Raw genomic sequence first — 23,292 nt, forward strand, 5'->3', positions numbered from 1 at the left:
TCATTTTCTTTGCTCTCCACGCTACTGCTGGCTCCACGGTCTAGCATGGCTGTGCTCCTCCAGGACGTCTCCTCGTCAGAGACTCACCTCTGCAGAGGTCATAATCAAAATGAATAGCCCATCGTATGAATATATTCGTAATAAAGTGCAACTATGTTATTTTAAAGTCGAAATACATATTAAATGCATACATTATGTAATTAAGTTTACCAGTTTCCATGACTCAGTTAGGTGCCTCACCTAGTTTGGTGTTGAGCAGTACTTCTATTTCCTTATTAGCTAACCACACATTGGGCCTCATTACGAGTTTTGGCGGTCCGGATACAATGGTACCAGTAAGCTTGCCGGTACCATTGTATCCAGACTGGCAAACTCCAAGTTGTGCTCGCGGGTGCCTTTCATTCCGAACGCTATGCACGACACTCCACGCAGAGTGTGGGACGGGCTTGCGCAAAGATTTAAATAGGGGGCCTGACATGCATATTCTCTTTTCCCCACGCAGAATGAGGAAGTATGAGGAATAACGAGGGCATGTCGAGGGATGGGCCATGCGAGAAAAACAAAAGCCCAGCGCTGCGCTAAACCAAGCGTATTGATGGATCTGACCGTGCAACATCACGTTGGGGAAAACAGCATGCAAAGCTCCTGATCACACTGCGACGTGAAAGCATGCGCAAAGTGCCAATTGCGAATCACTGCACAAAGGTTAGGTCCAAATGGGAATTGAGGGGTGCAGACATGCAGTTGGGGTGCCAATTCCATATTATAGCACCTGTTTAACCACTGTGCATAATCATCGATATGCAACCGTTAGGTAAAAAAAGCCCCGCTTTTGAGAGGAGGTTGCCTGCACTCACAATAATAATAATGGTGCTGCTGGCATTAACTCATGCGACAAAGCAGACACTGCCCAAAGAAGTCCTATAGGTTATCAGAATAGGGAGCAACAAACACCCACAGTCAGGCAGTGAATTACCATTTCCACTGATGTTAAACGTAATTCAATGTGGAAATATTAGCACCGCTAATACCGCCAAACCCTTGTGAGGTCCACAAGTGTTGTGAACATCATGCGGTCAAAAAAGTAGCGGAGGTAGGGTGTGCTAAAAGTAACTGCTGGCACTAAAGAAATATCATTATCCTTTAGACAAATGTCAATAAGATAACTCAGCGCATAACCCCACATCCGGGGCATCAACCCTCAAAAATAAAAGAAACACACACACACATTTTGCTGCTTTTCTAACCGTCCTCCACACCCTACAATCCTTGTTAATCCCCTTCTTTCGACCCCCACCATGGCCTGATACCTCGGGTGACGGTCTTATTGGGATGAGGTGGTGAAGGCCACACGTAGCAAGCGTTTTATTTAAATGTACTTTACTTTTTTCCAAGCAGGTGGAGGAGGGCCTGTGTTTTGCCCAGGCTGGGGCTTGAAACACGAAGCCGAGCACAAGTCAGCCTCTTGGCCCTGGCCAGAGCCCCACCTGGCTTGCCCACCTGTGCTCTAAAATGGTGCAGAAATGTACAGCTTAGTCACAGCATGTTGCTTCTACTTTTTAAATAAATATGTCGGATTCTAAACACTGCTGCCATCCCTATCTTCCTACAGACAAAGGGTGCTGTCAGACACAGCAAAAGTGCACCATTTCGTTCACAACTCTCTGCCCTGTTGCCTATATCCACCAGTTTCTCTTGTGACCCCCCGTCCCTGAGCTACAATCTTGAAAATGTCACAGTACCCTTTTTAAAATGATGGATCTGCTACTGACTCTAGGGAACATTATCCAGGGACACCTCATAGCGTGCCTCCCAAGTATGGAGACTACCTCATCTTCAGATACTTCAGCACCCCAACACAGACTCTCCACATGCCCATACACTTTTGCTGGTGCCTGTGGGTGTCTATGCACTATCTACTGCCAGCATTGATCAATTAATGGAGACTACTGCCTCTTCTGTGCTAATGCGCAAAGGCATAATGCTACTTTTATCCCTTGGCCTGGAAGCATTTGTGCACCTTACCCGCAGGCCGGGTTGACTGCTGAGTGGCCAACCCTCCACCCACAGTCAACATCCCCCCCTCCCTTTATTTGGCCACCCCCCACCCCCCTTCCAGCACTATCTGAAATGTCGTCAGGCCTAGTATGATAGTCGCTTGTTTTGTTCCTCCCCTCCCTTTCTGCACCCCTCTCCCTCACCTTTTTTTTTTCTCCGGCTCTACCAGAAATGTCGTCAGGCCTAGCAGGGTAGTCGCCTGTCTGTTTCCATTTCCTTCCCACATTCTTCCCCTCCCTTCCTTATCTATGTCTTAGCTCTTGCACTATCTGAAATGTCGTCCGGCTGAGTACAATAGTTAATTTCACATCCTTACTGTTCATGGCCTGTAAGAATGTCATTGTATTTTCCCTTGTGCCCTCCCTTGCCTTGAAGCGCTTTGAAACACATTGTGTATAGGGGCTATATAAATAAACTATCATATCATATCATAACCTGTGAGATCTGAGGGCATGTACAGGAGATGGGCTATGTCCTTAGTTCTTCCGAACTATACACTCTTTTATGTTATCCTTACATTCTATATATGACACCAGTCCCCAGTAATAATTTTGTTTTTGATTCCACTGGATTATTATTTTTTGGGTAAACGCAAAAACATAACGTATGTGCAAAACGTTTCAATGGCAGACTGGCTTTTAGGTATGTGGGAGGGTGACAGCAACCAGTGGTTCTGATGCGCCCTACCCTGGTGTAACCCTCATGCAGTGCTCTGCTCACCATACTCGCCCCACTCTCAAAGGAGTCAAAGGAAGACCAGTTGAGGCAAGCAGGCTGAGCACAAGAGCCCTAGGGAAAACGCCCCTAGTTCCTCTCTGCTCCAGGTCCTGGGATGATTGTTCTCCTTTCCAGTAAATCCTGGATACTCTGTACTAAGGCAGAGGCCCTTTCCCTGCTTTCTGGGACCACTGTTTTACTCCTGACAAGGAACAAGGAAGGAGTCTTTGAGAAGTCCACCTTGTGTCCCTTCTCTGTGATGCTGCAGACCCATGAATTAAACCCCATCACCTTCGACTGGTATGTAAAAGCCCTGAGAAGGCCTCCCACTGGGTTCAACTCTACCAGAGATGGATAGTCAGGCTCGAGGTTTTCCAGTACCAGTGGATGTAGATGGCGCATGCTGGCCTCTGCTCATCGAGGATCCACATCTTCCTGGCAGTGATCGCCTCACTTGGGATACCATAGACCTGCATGGCTGTTTCCAAGGGACACCTGCTTTCCTTGGAAAGGGTAAGAAGATTTTCTGTCCTAAAATGTCTGCTTTATCATTCCATCCAAGTCACGTCCAAAGCACCTCTGTCCCAGGAATGGTATATGGGGGAACCGTATTCTTATGGGCAGCATCTGTCTTTCATTCCCGAAAATGAAGATTGGATCTGTCCATCACTGGTGCACTCTCTATCATAGCTGCAGCTGGAATTGCGTTCATCACTGTCTGACATAGGATGCACCTATCATTCCATGATGACCAGAGTCTTAACAGTCTGCTTCTGCCTTCATGAAAGAATATATCTTTTGGACAGCCTTAAGTGCAGATTGCGCTAGTAGACTAAGAACATTCATGATTGCAAGGAGAGGTTTGATCTTGCAAAAGCCTTCATGACTGCATTAACCATTTTTTCCATTACATCTCTGGGGTCCATATCCTCTGCAACCATGATATGATATGATATGATATGATATGATATATGATATGGCATGTGTTTCTAGGTGCGACAAGATAAGGGGGGGTGCATAGGGAGGACAAAACAACGATCTTACTAGGCCTTGTGTCATTCAGATCGCGCAAGTGCAGGGAAGTGGAAGGGGAGAAGTGCCAAGGGGCTGGGGGAAGGGAGGAGAAGTGCAGGTATTCAAAAAGTGCAGCCAGCGGGCGGCTCAGTAGTGCAGCCAACATGTGGCTAATAACTGCAGAGAGAAGGGACTGTAGGGTTACAGATACAGACCACAAGTGCTGGGGCGGGGCCAAGAGGAAGTGCAAGGTGCAACTGGACATGCAGGGACCTGGGCCCAAGTTCAGAGGGTGGCCAGGTGACCAGTGCATGGAGCAGACAGGTCATCAGCAGGGGAGAGGAAGAGAGAAAGCGGAAGCGAAGAGGATGGTCTTGAGTTGCTTCGGGAACCAGAGGTGGTTCTGCTCAAGTTTGAGAGAGGCAGGGAGGCTGTTCCAGAGGGAGTCCCCAGCCAAAAATACAGATCTGCCCCAGAAGGATCTACAGCAGTCTGGGAAGATAGGTGAAGAAAACCATTGTGAAAATATTCTGAGGATTATCGTGAGCATCATAAGTGAGGATTGCAACAAGGGAGAGGTCCAAGGGTAATGCATGTTCCGCTTCCTTATGTGTTTGTGGGTTTGCCACAAGTCATGACAATATCCAAATGATGATAGCAGTAGACCTCTCGGGTCGAACACAAACTATTAAGGCAACCTCCCACTTTCTTGTCACAGATAAACCACTCATTCTTTCATAACTAGAAAATGCATCTCTGTGGGTATGGGAATTGGGGGCTTGGTTGCTGCTTTGACTTACCCCATTTGTAAAGGTAGAAGTGGTCAGACTCTCTGTGAGAATTATTGATAACTCTTCTTGTCTCCTAAGGATGCAAAATCTGTGAAGGGCTTTAGTGTTTCCTTCAACCAGATCCAAACCCTGAAATCGGGATCAGTTCGTTATCAAATATATACTTGTTTAAAGTGATAGAAAATGATACAGCAACTTTCAGCATCAGGAGTCACTTGCAGGTTATTTATTTATTAACATGTGCATTGTCCATATTGCAATATTACTTGTGTCACAGCAGAAGTTGCTCAAGATATGTGCTGTAACAATACCCAACGCAGGAAAACATGAGAATCGAAATGGAACTCGGATAGCAGGAGTAAAGCAGAGCCTTGATGTCTTTCTTGAATTAATAAGTCTCAGATGGTGCCAGAGATGTTGTTCCAGAGTTTGGTTGCTTGGGTGAAAAACTGCCTCTGGGATAGTTGGAAGTGGCTGTTATAACTACGTTGGGGTTGGAGGATCCAAGTGAATACTCGGGAGTATCTGGAGAGAGATTGGGACATGCATATGGATTTCAGACAGAGTGATCTAAGTTTGTTTCTGACACAAGTCAGTGGATGGGAATCAGGGAAGGGATGATATGCTCTTACTTCTTATGTCCAGGTACATTAGTGGTGGTACTGCTCTCGATTTTCTCAAATCTGCCCAATATGCATTCCAGTTGCGACCGTCAATGCATTGCCACTACCTGCTTACACTTATTCATCGACATCTGTCCATGTCTTTGTAGATCAATTCATGGCATATCCATCTAGTTGTGGCCTTCCATCCATTCCTTCATTTGTTCATCTTTGTAAAGCCTCCCACTGCTTCTCTTTGTTAACCCAACATTGTCTCCACTATTGATTTGGTCATAGGCTCATCAAGCCTCTCACCTTTAGCCGTCAAATTGACTTCACTTCCATACTAATATCCAAAGCCCACAGCCCCTACATAATATGCTGTCTCCAGCACCCAGCATTTACAGTTCCAAGCACCAGAAACAATCATCATCCTTACAAAGTATAATCTGATGGAACTTGCAGTTACCTGTTGATGTTCCTTCTGTCACTAGTGTTGCTGTTTCTGCTGTTGTTGTTAATTCTGTTGATGTCACTGTCATAGAGAAGCATATTTTTTATTATTATTATTATGGTATTTATTGAGCGTGTACTAGCTTCACGCTTTACAAAGGTATACAACAATACAGATGCATAACAGAGTGCTTTCAGAAGTAACAACAGATCATCAGGCAACAAAAAAGGGAATGTGAGACGAAGGAGATGAACAGTGGCATGTTTAGGCTCTCTGAGCATATGGGAAGCTGTAATGTTAATCACATTACCTAAGTGTACATGATCAAGAGCCTTGCAGTGGGACTTTATAGGGATTCTGTGTAGGGATTTGCGCATCCAGCACTGCTACAAAGAGCACAGGTTGTTTTTGACTGACAGCTTTTGTGGATCCCAGCCTTTTATGCAACATTTATTTTACATGCTGAAATGGATTTAACATACATAGCTGACCTTACTGCACTTGTTCCTTAGAGAGTTGGATGTATGATATAGACTAATGAGGTGGTGGATCTTACTAAGGGCCTAATTCATGGAATTTTAGGCAGGCTGAATATTGACTTTGAGCGCATTCAGCGCACAAAACCCTCTGCGTCGATTCATGGAATCGACTTTGCAGGCCTTTTCGGGAACTTGCAGGGACTTTGTGCAGGTCAGTGAAGGCTTTGGGTTCTGTCGAACGCTATGCACGACACTTCACGCAGAGTGTGGTTCAGGCCTGCGCAAAGATTTAAATAGGGGGCGGAACATGCATATTCCCTTTTCCCTACGCAAAATGAGGAAGAACATGGGTGTCGAGGGATGGGCCGTGCGAGCAAAGCGCATGCCCAGCACTGTGCTAAACCAAGTGTATTCATGGATCTGACGACGCAATGTCACGTCAGAGAAGACAGCACGCAAAGTTCCGAAAACCACCGCGACATGAAAGCATGTGCAAAGTGCCAATTGCGAATCACAGCAGAAAGGTAACGTCTGATAGGGAATTTAGGGGTGCGGACATGCAGTTGGAGTGCCAATCGCAGTTAGGGGTGCACGTATGCAGATTAGCGGAGTGCAGCCACAGTTTACGGGGGTTCGCACGCAGATTTACAGAGGACCAACTACAGTTATGAAAAATATGCAAATTGTCGGGCTGCTGTTAATAGTTACAGGGGACACCACGGAGTGTCGCCGGGGTGCTGCCTTGGTTGTGGGGGGACGGCACGCAGTATTGCCAGGGTGCATGATGTTGCAGAGGAGAAGGGCGCAAAAGATGGTATATGTGGCTGTATTGGTTTTGCCTGGGGGCGTGTCGGCGGCGTTTCACGGGTAACTCGATTTTCTTTGCGCATTAGGTTTGTTTGCCACTTAAATTCCATGAATACGCAGAGCACGCAAAGCCGATTTCTGCGGGAGAGCAGGGGCATTGCGGGATCTTTGCACGTTGTATATGAATTGGGCCCTAAGTGAATTAGCAAGGAGAGGTTGTCAAACTTTACATCGAGAAATCACCTTACTTAAACACATTAAAGACATCTTACATTGTTAGGCCTCGCTAGAAAGCCTGAGCATCCAGAATCAATTCTTAGTGGTGCTACATATCTTTTTAAGGGTTTATATTTAAGAGAAGATTTGGGCAGTCTGAAAAGCACGGTTAATAAGTATCTGCCTATCTCACAGCCTCTGGGTGTAGACAGATATTTGGAAGGGGTTCCACACTTTAAGCATTGCTGATTGTTGACACAGTTCAGATTGGATTTACTTCAATGAAGAGGACCGGGCCAAAATGAAAGAGAATAGTTCTGAGCTTAAATGCCCACAGTTATGATTTCTTTAAAATCTTTTCCGACTTTCACAATATATAGAATGTGCTTCAATATTAGGATTGTTTAATTGGAATCTTGCTGAACTATGGTTTAATCTGCTATCGAACACATTTCTAACTTCAATCCTTGTTATTAGGGAGAAGGTAATATTTGAATATGGCAGAATGACGTAAGTAATTAATAGTCGTTTTTATTTAATGTTACTGTTTTTAGTAATTGTTTGCTGTATTGTTGAGGTTGATGAGTGTTTATTAATGTATTTAAAATTGTTATTTAATGGCGCATGATATTCTGAAGCAAAGAAAGGATTGATTATGAAATGCAATGTACAGCAGTCTTACATTGTGCTCTTCTGCCATTTTGTTGGGCACACTGCATGGTGGTAATGGTAAATCATGGGGCATTTCCAAATGATACCTGTTTAACCACTGTGCATAATCATCGATATTAAATAATTCCATTTGGCAATATTACCACCGCTAATACCGCCAAACTCTTGTGATGCCCACAAGTGTTGTAAACATCATGTAGTCAAAAGTGTAGCGAAGGTAGGGCATGTTATAAGGAACTACTGGCACTAAATGGGCCACCTTATGTGTTTGTGTGTTTTCCACAAGTCATGCCCATATTCAAATGTTGATAGCAGTAGACCTCTCGGGTGGAACACAAACTATTAAGGCAACCTCACACTTTCTTGTCAGGGATATACAACTCATTCTTTCATAACTAGAAAATGCATCTCTCTGGGTCTGGGGATAGGGGTCTTGGTTGCTGCTTTGACTTACCCCATTTGTAAAGGTACAAGTGGTCAGGCTCTCTGTGAGAATTATTGATAACTCTTCTTGTCTCCTAAGGATGCAAAATCTGTGAAGGGCTTTAGTGTTTCCTTCATACAGATCCCAACCCTAAAATCGGGATCAGTTTGTTATCCAGGATATACTTGTTTAAAGTGATAGAAAATGATATGGTAACTTTCAGCATCAGGAGTCTCTTGCAGGTTATTTATTTATTTATAACATGTGCATTGTGCATATTACAATATTACTTTTGTCACAGTACCAGGTGATCAAGATATGTGCTGTAACAATACCCAACGCAGGAAAACATGAGAATCAAAATGGAACTCAGATAGCAGGAGAAAAGCACAGCCTTGATGTCTTTCTTGAATTAGTAAGTCTCAGATGGTGCCAGAGATGTTGTTCCAGAGTTTGGGTGCTTGGGTGAAAAACGGCCTCCGGGATAGTTGGAAGTGGCTGTTATAATTACGTTGGGGTTGGAGGATCCAAGTGAATACTCGGGAGTATCTGGAGAGAGATTGTCCCATGCATATGGATTTCAGACAGAGTGATCTAAGTCTGTTTCTAACACAAGTCAGTGGATGGGAATCAGGGCAGGGATGACGTACTCTCCTTTCTTATGTCCAGGTTCATTAGTGGTGGTACTGCTCTCAATTTTCACCAAATCTTCCCAATATGCATTCCAGTTGCAACCATCAATGCATTGCCACTACCTGCTTACACTTATTCATCGACATCTGTCCTTGTCTTTGTAGATCAATTCTTGGCACGTCCATCTAGTTGTGGCCATCCATCCATTCCTTCATTTGTTCATCTTTGTAAAGCCTCCCACTGCTTCTCTTTGTTAACCCATCATTGTATCCACTGTTGATTTGGTCATAGGCTCATCAACCCTCTCACATTTAGCCGTCAAATTGACTTCACTTCCATACTAAGATCCAAAGCGCAGAGCCCCTATATAATATGCTGTCTCCAGCACCCAGAATTTACTGTTACAAGCACCATAAACAATCATCATCCCTACAAAGTATAATCTGATGGAACTTGCAGTTACCTGTTGTTGTTCCTTCTGTCACTAGTGTTGTTGGTGTTTCTGCTGTTGTCGTTAATTCTGTTGATGTCACTGTCATAGAGAAGCATATTTTTTATTATTATTATTATGGTTTTTATTGAGCACGTACTAGCTTCAAGCTTTACAGAGGTATACAACAATACAGATGCATAATGGAGTGCTTCAGAAGTAACAACAGATCATCAGGCCACAAAATAAGAGAATGTGAGACAAAGGAGATGAACAGTGGCATGTTTAGGCTCTCTAAGAATAGGGCAAGCTGTAATGTTAATCACATGACTTAAGTGTGCATGATCAAGAGCCTTCCAGTGGGACTTTATAGGGATTCGGTGTAGGGATTTGCGCATCCAGCTCTGCTACAAAGAGCGCAGGCTTTTTTTGACTGACAGCTTTTGCGGATCCCAGCCTTTTATGCAACATTTATTTTGCATACTGAATTGGATTTAACATACATAGCTGACCTAACTGCACTTGTTCCTTAGAGATTTGGATGTATGATATAGAATAATGAGGTGGTGGATCTTACTAAGGGCCTGATTAATGGAATTTCAGGCAGGCTGAATATTAACTTTGACCGTATTCAGCGCACCAAACCCTCAGCGTCGATTCATGGAATCGACTTTGCAGGCCTTTTTGGGAACTTGCAGGGACTTTGTACAGGTCTTTGGGTTATGTTGAACGCTATCCACAACACTTCACGCAGAGTGTGGTTCAGGCCTGCGCAAAGATTTAAATAGAGGGCGGAACATGCATATTCCCTTTTCCCTACGCAAAATGACGAAGAACATGGGTGTGTCGAGGGATGGGCCATGTGAGCAAAGCGCATGCCCAGCACTGCGCTAAACCAAGTGTATTCATGGATCTGACCGCGCAATGTTACGTCAGGGAACACAGCATGCAAAGCTCCAGAGCACACCGCGACATGAAAGCATGTGCAAAATACCTATTGCGAATCACTGCACAAAGGTAATGTCCGATAGGGAATTGAGGGGTGCGGACATGCAGTTGGGGTGCCAATCGCAATTATGGATGCACATATGTAGATTAGCGGGGTGCAGCCACAGTTTACGGGGGTTCGCACACAGATTTACCGGGGACCAACTACAGTTATGAAAAATATGCATATTGTCGGGCTGCTCTTATTAGTTACAGGGAACCCACGCATTGTTGCCAGGGTGCTGCCTTGGTTGCGGGGGGATTGCACGCAGTATTGCCAGGTTGCTTGATGTTGCAGATGAGGAGGTCACAAAAGATGGTATATGTGGCTGTATTGGCTTTGCCTGGGGACGTGTCGGCGGCGTTTCACGGGCCACTCGATTTTCTTTGTTCATTGGGTTTGTTTGCCAGTTAAATTCCATGGATACGCAGAGCACGCAAAGCCGATTCCTGCGGGAGAGCAGGGGCATTGCAGGATTGCAGGATTTTTGCACATTGTCTATGAATTGGGCCCTAAATTAGCAAGGAGAGGTTGTCAAACTTTACATCGAGAAATCACCTTACTTGAACACATTAAAGACATCTTACATTGTTAGGCCTTGCTAGAATGCCTGAGCATCCAGAATCAATTCTTAGGGGTGCTACATATCTTTTTAAGGGTTTATATTTAAGAGAAGATTTGGGCAGTCTGAAAAGCACGGTTAATAAGTATCTGCCTATCTCAAAGCCTCTGGATGTAGACTATCACAAGGGTCAGCTATGTCCTCTTCTTCAAATGAAGTTTCGGTCTCAAAACCCTCCCCCTCCTCCTCACCTCTGTCTTTTCTCCTGGTTTTCTTTTCTTCCTTGTTTCCTGGTTTCTCCTTTTTTTTATGAAGGTATGGACGGCCACGAAAGGACGCCACCGCGACACCGTATAGGTAAGGCGGTGAAAGATCTTCCGTGACCGTCGGATCAGGGGAAAAAGCCCAAGGCACAAAAAACCCCTATAAGATGATTTCAGGCTGTGATCCGTTAGCAGGCTGGGTCGGCACACAGGAAGGATAAATGTTCACAGAAACGGAAGGCGAAGGCAGTCCAATGAGCAGGCAAGGTCGGTACACAGGAAGATGAAAAGTTCACAAAAAACGGGAGGCAGAGGCAGTCCAATAAGCAGGCAAGGTCGGTACACAGGAAGATGAAATGTTCACAAAAAACGGGAGGCAGAGGCAGTCCAATAAGCAGGCAAGGACGGCACCCAGGAGGAAGAAAAGCTTCACAGAAAAGGGGGAGAAGAAGGAGGGAAAAGCAGAACGAGGGCGGAGAGAGGAAAAAGGGGGGTAGACGGGCCGAAGAAAGAGAGAGAGACGTGATGAAAAGGGAAGAGAAAAAGTTAAGCACGAAAGAAACAGAAAGAGCAGAGAGAGATTTACACAGAAAGCAACCAAGCGTGGCAAAAACAAGCGGAATCAAGGGAGCGTTGCAACGCGTACGCGACCCGGAAGCTGAGGGTTAAAAGCTCCCGGTCGCGTATGCGAGCGGGGAAAGACTAGACCTGCAAGCACGTTGGGGAGAAGAACGTGACGGAAGCTCTATGGCGGGCCACGGCGATAACGATTCCAGACTCGCCATCTTCCCCACGATGTGACAGTATGCCCCCTCCAAAGGCCCACCCCCCCCTGGTTTACCTGGATGGAAACGGTGGAACCGACGTGACAATCGAGGGCGTTAATGTGGGATTTGGGCTCCCAAGTATTTTCAGAACAGGGGTACCCCTTCCATCTTACCAAATATTCCAGTCTACCCCTATGATATCACGAATCGTATATCTGAGCGACTTCAAACTCTTCTTGTGCAGGGTCAGTAGGCAGAGGATTGGGTTTAGATTTCCGGGACCAGATATCTTCTACAAAGGGTTTTAATTGAGATGTGTGAAATACGGGATGAACCCTTCGTAGACTAACAGGAAGTTGAAGACGAAATGCAACAGGATTTATTTTGTGTGTGATCTTGTATGGACCTAAGAACTTGGGAGAGAATTTAGAGGGATGTACCCACCGGGGTAAACATTTCGTAGACAGCATGACTCGGGATCCTACTTCCCACCCTGGGACTTGTCTGCGATGTTTGTTAGCCTGGGTTTTATAACGGTCTTGCGCCTCCTGGAGACTCAACTTAGCCTCTTCATGAACCTTCTGAATGTGAGAAAGGGAAGAATCAACCGAGGGAATGTGAGAGGAGGTTAAAGAGATGGGTGGAATGGAATGTGGATGATAGCCATAGGTGCAAAAGAAAGGACTTATACCAAGTGCACAATGAACGGAATTGTTATATGAGAACTCGGCCAAGGGTAAAAGGGGAACCCAATTGTCCTGTTGTAGGTTTATGAAACATCTTAGGTATTGTTCGAGGGTTCCATTAAGTCGCTCCGTCTGACCATTGGTCTGAGGGCGGAAACCCAAAGATAAGGCTCTCTCAATGCCTAACTTCTCACAAAAGGCCTTCCAAAAGCGTGAGGTTTATTGGCTTCCCCGATCAGAAATGATCTTAGTGGGTATTCCGTGTAGGCGAAATACATCCTTCAGAAACACCTCAGCCATTTCAACAGCGGAGGGAATACCAGATAGGGGGGAGAAATGAGCCATTTTGGAGAAGGAGTCTACCACCACCATGATACAAGTGCAACCCTGAGACATAGGTAACTCGACGATGAAATCCGTGGAAATGGTGTACCAAGGACCTGCAGGAACGTCATCAGACTCCAACAATCCTATTGGTTTTTGGTGGGACACTTTGTTGCGGAGACAAATAAGACAGGACCGTACATACCCTTCGGCGTCCTCCTTCATGTTAGGCCAATAAAAGTGCCTTAGGAGGTATTCCTGGGTTCCTTTGATGCCTCTATGTCCTGCAATCTTAGAATCGTTACACCATAACAGCGCCGTCTTCCTCTTAATGTATTTAAAATTGTTTTTTAATGGCGCATGATATTCTGAAGCAAAGAAAGGATTGATTATGAAATGCAATGTACAGCGGTCTTACATTGTGCTCTTCTGCCATTTTGTTGGGCACACTGCATGGTGGTAATGGTAAATCATGGGGCATTTCCAAATGATACCTGTTTAACCACTGTGCATAATCATCGATATTAAGTAATTCCATTTGGCAATATTACCACCGCTAATACCGCCAAACTCTTGTGATGCCCACAAGTGTTGTAAACATCATGTAGTCAAAAATGTAGCGAAGGTAGGGCATGTTATAAGGAACTACTGGCACTAAATGGGCCACCTTATGTGTTTGTGTGTTTTCCACAAGTCATGCCCATATTCAAATGTTGATAGCAGTAGACCTCTCGGGTGGAAAACAAACTATTAAGGCAACCTCACACTTTCTTGTCAGGGATATACAACTCATTCTTTCATAACTAGAAAATGCATCTCTCTGGGTCTGGGGATAGGGGTCTTGGTTGCTGCTTTGACTTACCCCATTTGTAAAGGTACAAGTGGTCAGGCTCTCTGTGAGAATTATTGATAACTCTTCTTGTCTCCTAAGGATGCAAAATCTGTGAAGGGCTTTAGTGTTTCCTTCATACAGATCCCAACCCTAAAATCGGGATCAGTTTGTTATCCAGGATATACTTGTTTAAAGTGATAGAAAATGATATGGTAACTTTCAGCATCAGGAGTCTCTTGCAGGTTATTTATTTATTTATAACATGTGCATTGTGCATATTACAATATTACTTTTGTCACAGTACCAGGTGATCAAGATATGTGCTGTAACAATACCCAACGCAGGAAAACATGAGAATCAAAATGGAACTCAGATAGCAGGAGAAAAGCACAGCCTTGATGTCTTTCTTGAATTAGTAAGTCTCAGATGGTGCCAGAGATGTTGTTCCAGAGTTTGGGTGCTTGGGTGAAAAACGGCCTCCGGGATAGTTGGAAGTGGCTGTTATAATTACGTTGGGGTTGGAGGATCCAAGTGAATACTCGGGAGTATCTGGAGAGAGATTGTCCCATGCATATGGATTTCAGACAGAGTGATCTAAGTCTGTTTCTAACACAAGTCAGTGGATGGGAATCAGGGCAGGGATGACGTACTCTCCTTTCTTATGTCCAGGTTCATTAGTGGTGGTACTGCTCTCAATTTTCACCAAATCTTCCCAATATGCATTCCAGTTGCAACCATCAATGCATTGCCACTACCTGCTTACACTTATTCATCGACATCTGTCCTTGTCTTTGTAGATCAATTCTTGGCACGTCCATCTAGTTGTGGCCATCCATCCATTCCTTCATTTGTTCATCTTTGTAAAGCCTCCCACTGCTTCTCTTTGTTAACCCATCATTGTATCCACTGTTGATTTGGTCATAGGCTCATCAACCCTCTCACATTTAGCCGTCAAATTGACTTCACTTCCATACTAAGATCCAAAGCGCAGAGCCCCTATATAATATGCTGTCTCCAGCACCCAGAATTTACTGTTACAAGCACCATAAACAATCATCATCCCTACAAAGTATAATCTGATGGAACTTGCAGTTACCTGTTGTTGTTCCTTCTGTCACTAGTGTTGTTGGTGTTTCTGCTGTTGTCGTTAATTCTGTTGATGTCACTGTCATAGAGAAGCATATTTTTTATTATTATTATTATGGTTTTTATTGAGCACGTACTAGCTTCAAGCTTTACAGAGGTATACAACAATACAGATGCATAATGGAGTGCTTCAGAAGTAACAACAGATCATCAGGCCACAAAATAAGAGAATGTGAGACAAAGGAGATGAACAGTGGCATGTTTAGGCTCTCTAAGAATAGGGCAAGCTGTAATGTTAATCACATGACTTAAGTGTGCATGATCAAGAGCCTTCCAGTGGGACTTTATAGGGATTCGGTGTAGGGATTTGCGCATCCAGCTCTGCTACAAAGAGCGCAGGCTTTTTTTGACTGACAGCTTTTGCGGATCCCAGCCTTTTATGCAACATTTATTTTGCATACTGAATTGGATTTAACATACATAGCTGACCTAACTGCACTTGTTCCTTAGAGATTTGGATGTATGATATAGAATAATGAGGTGGTGGATCTTACTAAGGGCCTGATTAATGGAATTTCAGGCAGGCTGAATATTAACTTTGACCGTATTCAGCGCACCAAACCCTCAGCGTCGATTCATGGAATCGACTTTGCAGGCCTTTTTGGGAACTTGCAGGGACTTTGTACAGGTCTTTGGGTTATGTTGAACGCTATCCACAACACTTCACGCAGAGTGTGGTTCAGGCCTGCGCAAAGATTTAAATAGAGGGCGGAACATGCATATTCCCTTTTCCCTACGCAAAATGACGAAGAACATGGGTGTGTCGAGGGATGGGCCATGTGAGCAAAGCGCATGCCCAGCACTGCGCTAAACCAAGTGTATTCATGGATCTGACCGCGCAATGTTACGTCAGGGAACACAGCATGCAAAGCTCCAGAGCACACCGCGACATGAAAGCATGTGCAAAATACCTATTGCGAATCACTGCACAAAGGTAATGTCCGATAGGGAATTGAGGGGTGCGGACATGCAGTTGGGGTGCCAATCGCAATTATGGATGCACATATGTAGATTAGCGGGGTGCAGCCACAGTTTACGGGGGTTCGCACACAGATTTACCGGGGACCAACTACAGTTATGAAAAATATGCATATTGTCGGGCTGCTCTTATTAGTTACAGGGAACCCACGCATTGTTGCCAGGGTGCTGCCTTGGTTGCGGGGGGATTGCACGCAGTATTGCCAGGTTGCTTGATGTTGCAGATGAGGAGGTCACAAAAGATGGTATATGTGGCTGTATTGGCTTTGCCTGGGGACGTGTCGGCGGCGTTTCACGGGCCACTCGATTTTCTTTGTTCATTGGGTTTGTTTGCCAGTTAAATTCCATGGATACGCAGAGCACGCAAAGCCGATTCCTGCGGGAGAGCAGGGGCATTGCAGGATTGCAGGATTTTTGCACATTGTCTATGAATTGGGCCCTAAATTAGCAAGGAGAGGTTGTCAAACTTTACATCGAGAAATCACCTTACTTGAACACATTAAAGACATCTTACATTGTTAGGCCTTGCTAGAATGCCTGAGCATCCAGAATCAATTCTTAGGGGTGCTACATATCTTTTTAAGGGTTTATATTTAAGAGAAGATTTGGGCAGTCTGAAAAGCACGGTTAATAAGTATCTGCCTATCTCAAAGCCTCTGGATGTAGACTATCACAAGGGTCAGCTATGTCCTCTTCTTCAAATGAAGTTTCGGTCTCAAAACCCTCCCCCTCCTCCTCACCTCTGTCTTTTCTCCTGGTTTTCTTTTCTTCCTTGTTTCCTGGTTTCTCCTTTTTTTTATGAAGGTATGGACGGCCACGAAAGGACGCCACCGCGACACCGTATAGGTAAGGCGGTGAAAGATCTTCCGTGACCGTCGGATCAGGGGAAAAAGCCCAAGGCACAAAAAACCCCTATAAGATGATTTCAGGCTGTGATCCGTTAGCAGGCTGGGTCGGCACACAGGAAGGATAAATGTTCACAGAAACGGAAGGCGAAGGCAGTCCAATGAGCAGGCAAGGTCGGTACACAGGAAGATGAAAAGTTCACAAAAAACGGGAGGCAGAGGCAGTCCAATAAGCAGGCAAGGTCGGTACACAGGAAGATGAAATGTTCACAAAAAACGGGAGGCAGAGGCAGTCCAATAAGCAGGCAAGGACGGCACCCAGGAGGAAGAAAAGCTTCACAGAAAAGGGGGAGAAGAAGGAGGGAAAAGCAGAACGAGGGCGGAGAGAGGAAAAAGGGGGGTAGACGGGCCGAAGAAAGAGAGAGAGACGTGATGAAAAGGGAAGAGAAAAAGTTAAGCACGAAAGAAACAGAAAGAGCAGAGAGAGATTTACACAGAAAGCAACCAAGCGTGGCAAAAACAAGCGGAATCAAGGGAGCGTTGCAACGCGTACGCGACCCGGAAGCTGAGGGTTAAAAGCTCCCGGTCGCGTATGCGAGCGGGGAAAGACTAGACCTGCAAGCACGTTGGGGAGAAGAACGTGACGGAAGCTCTATGGCGGGCCACGGCGATAACGATTCCAGACTCGCCATCTTCCCCACGATGTGACAGTATGCCCCCTCCAAAGGCCCACCCCCCCCCTGGTTTACCTGGATGGAAACGGTGGAACCGACGTGACAATCGAGGGCGTTAATGTGGGATTTGGGCTCCCAAGTATTTTCAGAACAGGGGTACCCCTTCCATCTTACCAAATATTCCAGTCTACCCCTATGATATCACGAATCGTATATCTGAGCGACTTCAAACTCTTCTTGTGCAGGGTCAGTAGGCAGAGGATTGGGTTTAGATTTCCGGGACCAGATATCTTCTACAAAGGGTTTTAATTGAGATGTGTGAAATACGGGATGAACCCTTCGTAGACTAACAGGAAGTTGAAGACGAAATGCAACAGGATTTATTTTCTGTGTGATCTTGTATGGACCTAAGAACTTGGGAGAGAATTTAGAGGGATGTACCCACCGGGGTAAACATTTCGTAGACAGCATGACTCGGGATCCTACTTCCCACCCTGGGACTTGTCTGCGATGTTTGTTAGCCTGGGTTTTATAACGGTCTTGCGCCTCCTGGAGACTCAACTTAGCCTCTTCATGAACCTTCTGAATGTGAGAAAGGGAAGAATCAACCGAGGGAATGTGAGAGGAGGTTAAAGAGATGGGTGGAATGGAATGTGGATGATAGCCATAGGTGCAAAAGAAAGGACTTATACCAAGTGCACAATGAACGGAATTGTTATATGAGAACTCGGCCAAGGGTAAAAGGGGAACCCAATTGTCCTGTTGTAGGTTTATGAAACATCTTAGGTATTGTTCGAGGGTTCCATTAAGTCGCTCCGTCTGACCATTGGTCTGAGGGCGGAAACCCGAAGATAAGGCTCTCTCAATGCCTAACTTCTCACAAAAGGCCTTCCAAAAGCGTGAGGTTTATTGGCTTCCCCGATCAGAAATGATCTTAGTGGGTATTCCGTGTAGGCGAAATACATCCTTCAGAAACACCTCAGCCATTTCAACAGCGGAGGGAATACCAGATAGGGGGGAGAAATGAGCCATTTTGGAGAAGGAGTCTACCACCACCATGATACAAGTGCAACCCTGAGACATAGGTAACTCGACGATGAAATCCGTGGAAATGGTGTACCAAGGACCTGCAGGAACGTCCTCAGACTCCAACAATCCTATTGGTTTTTGGTGGGACACTTTGTTGCGGAGACAAATAAGACAGGACCGTACATACCCTTCGGCGTCCTCCTTCATGTTAGGCCAATAAAAGTGCCTTAGGAGGTATTCCTGGGTTCCTTTGATGCCTCTATGTCCTGCAATCTTAGAATCGTTACACCATAACAGCGCCGTCTTCCTCTGGTCTGACGTGGGTAGATACAATCTATCTTTTACCAGATAGAACCCATCCTTGATGTCGTACGTGGTATCTATGGGGTGGAGATCCCCTTCTAAGTTTCCTCTAGAAGTATCTCTGACTTGTTTAAGGAACGTAGAAAGCTCTCCGATCTGCTTGGTCTTGGGAAACATCAATTCTCTGGTGCCTTCTGTCTCTGCTAGGTAATCACTACGACGAGAAAGTGCGTCTGCCACCAAGTTCTGTTCTCCAGGAATGTAGGTGATGTTGAAGGCGAATTGCGCAAAAAAGTGTGCCCATCTTGCTTGCCGGGTATTGTAACACTCGAACTGTTTCAACACTTACAGATTCTTGTGGTCAGTCCTGATGGTAAAGGGAAATATGCCTCCTTGCAGCAGATGTCGCCACTCGACACACGCCAGCTTCATAGCAAGTAGTTCTCGTTCGATGACTGAGTAATTCTTTTGACTAGTGTTGAGTGTTTTCGAAAAATAAGAGACAGGATATTCGAGATTGTTATGTGCTTGAAGTAGGACTGCCATAACTGCCGCTGCCGAAGCATCAGTCTCCAGAATGAAAGGAAGACTCTGATCCGGTTGTCGTAAAACGGGAGCGGAGCAGAAGTCTTCTTTGAGAAGACGAAAACTTTCCTCGGGTGCTGTAGACCAAGTGAATGGCATAGAAGACTTCTTGAGTAAAGATGTGATAGGTAACACTCTTTGGGAGAAGTTTGGAATGAACTTCCGATAGAAGTTTGCAAGACCTAGAAACTTCTGTACTTCCTTTACAGATTTAGGCGAAGGCCAGTTCAGAATTGATGAAACCTTCTGTGGGTCCATCGAGATACCCCTGCTGGAAAGGATAAACCCCAAATAGGAGATAGAGGATGCAGAAAAAACACATTTGTTCAGCTTGACGGAAAGATGATTGTCTTTTAGACATTGAAAAACTTCTCTGACATGTTCTTTGTGATCTTCTGGTGACCGAGAAAACACTAAAATGTCATCCAGGTAGACGATGGTAGTATGGCATAGAAGATCCGAGAAGAGGCGATCCATGAAGCGTTGAAATATGGAAGGAGCATTGACTAAGCCAAAGGGCATTACCTGATATTCAGATAGTCCGAATGGAGTCCGAAAGGCCGTCTTCCACTCATCTCCTGCTTGGACTCGAAGTAGGTGATAGGCGTTCCTTAGGTCAAGTTTGGTAAAGATGGTGGAACCATGCACCGCTTGAATGATCTCTGTTATGAGAGGCATGGGATATCGGTCTTTGATGGTTACCTTATCAAGTCCCCGGTAATCTATGCAGGGACGTAGCTCCTGTGACGCCTTCTTGGGTGTAAGAGGATTCAATTCAACACTACAGCTAAGTCAATGCCTAGTCTGGGATACTGAATGGAAACCCTTATTGATATATTTTTATGTCCAGTTCATGCGTTCTGGATGACTACCCCTATATAACACCCCTCTCTTGGAATCCCCCTGACCCCACTGAGCCAAGAAGTAGTTCTGTTTTGCAAGTTTAAAGGTTTATTTGATAATTTAAACAATATATATATATATATATCACGCTTTATAATAAATTAATAATTGAATATCGCACTTAATCTGAGCAGTAATCAATAATGGATAGTCTGGCACTAGCACACTTGTGAATAGGAACAGAAGAATAAGGTGGTAGAGAATGCTTTATATAAGTTCAGATGGATGTAATGTTGAATGAAAATGCAATACAGAAAATACTCAATATGATTTCAACAAAACAATGTAATCACTTTTCTCTGGCAATCCCCTCCCCCTTTAATGCAATGCAAGGAAATGGAAGGAAAGCACACAGTTCTCAGAAATGCAATCAAATGTAATTCAGTTCACCCCAGCAAGCTTAGACTACAGAAGTTTGAAACACAGGCCCAAAATTCTTTTATATGTGCTGGCAATGAAGTGAAAAATATGCTAAAATGCTTTTATATGTGCTGGCAATGAAGTGAAAAATATGCTAAAATGCTTTGAATTCCCTCTAGAGGTTCAGGGTGAGTGGTATCTAGTTAATATTAGTCCAGGTTCACTCTAGCAATGATTCAGGGATGGTTCCTAAGAGGCAAACGAATTTTTAGCAATGAAAGCAAGGAAACTGTTGTTTTCACACGTGGAGAAATTTGCAAATCGCGGCAAAATTCGCGAGTGCGTTCTTCGCGATTGCGGCAAAAGTGTATGGAATAGGAATGTGGTCCTAGGTCCGTTGAAAAGCCAAGATTCCCAGCTTTCAGAGGAAAGTTACTGCAAGTTTCTAAGACAAACGGTCACGGAGATATGAGCGATATGGTAAAGGTCGTTTTTCAGATTTGAAATTTTAAAGTTCAAAGTGACAAGTGACAGCTAGCAACTAGAAATGACAGGTGACAGTTAGGAGGCAGTTCTACTTAGATTAAAATAGATTGAATTATATTATTGTAACTAAGAGATTGGTTCTGCACAGTTCTGCTAGGTACTCACAATATATTTAGAAATAGAATGGGCCTCGCCACGGATCTGGTCAGGTTTTAGACTGGACTCTGGTCTGGTCTCGGCACTTCACAGTGATCTGGGTCAGCTCTCTGGTTCTGCTAACAGTGGTCTGGGTCAGCTCTGCTATCTCTGGTTACAGCACTGCTTCTGGATCTTTCTGCACAGCTTTCTCTGGAGATTGATGGATTTGAAGTCTGGATCTCTGGATGTGGTATGGTCCGGCAGCATGCTCCGCAGCAAATGGAATTGAATCTCCCTATCTGTCCTGACTGTCTGCTTTTATGTGTTTTGAAAATGGGTGGAGAGGCTAGCTTCCTAGGCCCTACCCCTCTCCACTTGTCATTGGTCACTTCCTCCTCTTCCCCTTGATTGGGGGAATGAAATGGAAGTGTCATCATGATGAGGTCTGTTTATGATACAGAGAACCCACCCCTGTCAAATTACACACAATCTATATTTTGACCCAAAATACATATTTGCACAGGTACACATTTGTTTAAAATTACATGCACCCATCACATATCACAGGAGGTATACCCTGTCCAAATCTGCTCTTCCTGGGAGCTTGCATTGAGAAATGGCAACATATTTCACTTTTTGGTCAAGTTACCAATATCAGATTCTTACTCAAATTTACCCAAATGTGTGCAAGGCATGCAGGCATTAATTGATGAAGTATCAGACTTTTAACATGCATACATTTTAAGTAATACCCTCTTAACTGCTAGTTTGCCCCGAGATCATGCCACCGGTTCTAAAAACCTCTTAAAATGTGGGCAGAAAAATCACAAGAATTATGGTATCATTTAAATAATAATGACAAGTCCGTAGTACGAGTTATTCATCTTTTTCTAAAACCATATTCTGGCTACAGGGGTGTGTCTTTTCAGGTCACATGGTACAGAAACCAGTCTTTCCACTTTCTTCAAGCTCAGCCTCTGTCTCCAGTTTCTCCCCCTCCCAGTTTCTGCCAAGAGGAAGCCATTTTTATTACCCCTGCAATAAACCATCTGCCTGGGCCCTGGAAGGCCCATTGTTCAAGAGGAAGCCATTTATGGCCACTTCAATAAACCCTCTACCTGGACCCTATGTTTAGTCTCTAGCAGTCCCTTGGTAATTCAATCAGAGAAGTGTCATATCCCTTTTGGTGGGAGCAGCAAAAGGGCAGCTAGGCTTGGGAACACAGCTGTTGTGCAAGTCTCATCTCCTGTCGGGGGTAGCTGGTAGGCAGAATTCAGTTCCTTAAGCCAGCCCCCAGCTAATGTCACTTTTAGTTACCCAGTTTAAGTCAAGACAATGTTTACATATGCAGCTAGAATGCTGATGATTCTAAGTTCAAAACTATGACATTTCAACAGTGAGAAACTATGTGCCACTCAAAAGTAGGTCACTCAGTTAATTTAAACATTTTCGATTTTTGGTAGCTTTAAATCCAGTTTCAGTTAGGCTGCTGCAGACCTGCAGAGCTCAGCCAGTCTTGTTATGAACATTCAAGTCACTTCAGAATATAACTTTACATTGTATCCACCTCTCAGTAAGTCTTTCTTTGGCCTGCTTTGAGTTCATTTATTCAGTTTTACACAAAAAAAAAAAATCTGGTGGTTTTAAAACGCCGGCTTTCTGATAGTGGTGAGTACTGGTAATGCACCCATTTTTGGGATTTAAGAAAATGAATTCCCCACAATTCTAGGTTGCTTTTGGCAATCAGCATTGCCATTCCCAATGGTTTCAGGCTACTGTGTGGGTAGTCCAATGGTGGTTTTAGGCAGTGCCCTTCTGTGCCCATAACATAGGCAAAAATGAGTGACAGCCTATTCTTCATGCATTTCCCTGTGCATTTTCTGGGAAGCTCTGGCCGTCATGATGTTTTCAATGCCAGTACTGCACAGTTTTTGAGGTAGGGCTCGGATGCATGGGTAAGAACATCCCACAAGCCCCACTCTTGCGAAGTCCATTCTGTTTCACTGATGGGACTCGCAAGACCTGGGATGTTTCCTCATCTTCTTCCAATAGATGGCACAGTTCAGCATCTTTTCCTCCATCCGGTCGGATCGATCGGTTCTCCTCGCCGTTCCTGATGGGAGTAT

At 44.6% G+C, this 23,292-nt stretch overlaps 1 protein-coding gene across 25 annotated transcripts in view; it reads right to left on the reverse strand.

The window, feature by feature from the left end:
- LOC138503201 (mucin-2-like) overlaps positions 1-23,292 on the reverse strand; it is a 1,598,433-nt gene that overhangs the window by 418,338 nt on the left and 1,156,803 nt on the right. For 23 of the 25 annotated variants that reach the window (XM_069622776.1, XM_069622767.1, XM_069622768.1 and 20 more), the window contains 3 exons: positions 14,816-14,884; positions 9,331-9,399; positions 5,652-5,717 (listed from right to left, as the gene is read on the reverse strand). In XM_069622776.1, the coding sequence (XP_069478877.1) occupies positions 5,652-5,717; positions 9,331-9,399; positions 14,816-14,884 (204 nt within the window). Of the gene's footprint in view, positions 1-5,651; positions 5,718-9,330; positions 9,400-14,815; positions 14,889-23,292 lie in introns of all 25 variants that reach the window. The other 2 variants (XM_069622760.1, XM_069622774.1) reach the window with 2 other exon arrangements.

Source organism: Ambystoma mexicanum, chromosome 11 (genome assembly GCF_040938575.1).
Source record: "Ambystoma mexicanum isolate Mex_15411 chromosome 11, UKY_AmexF1_1, whole genome shotgun sequence".
NCBI classification, from domain to species: domain Eukaryota; kingdom Metazoa; phylum Chordata; class Amphibia; order Caudata; family Ambystomatidae; genus Ambystoma; species Ambystoma mexicanum.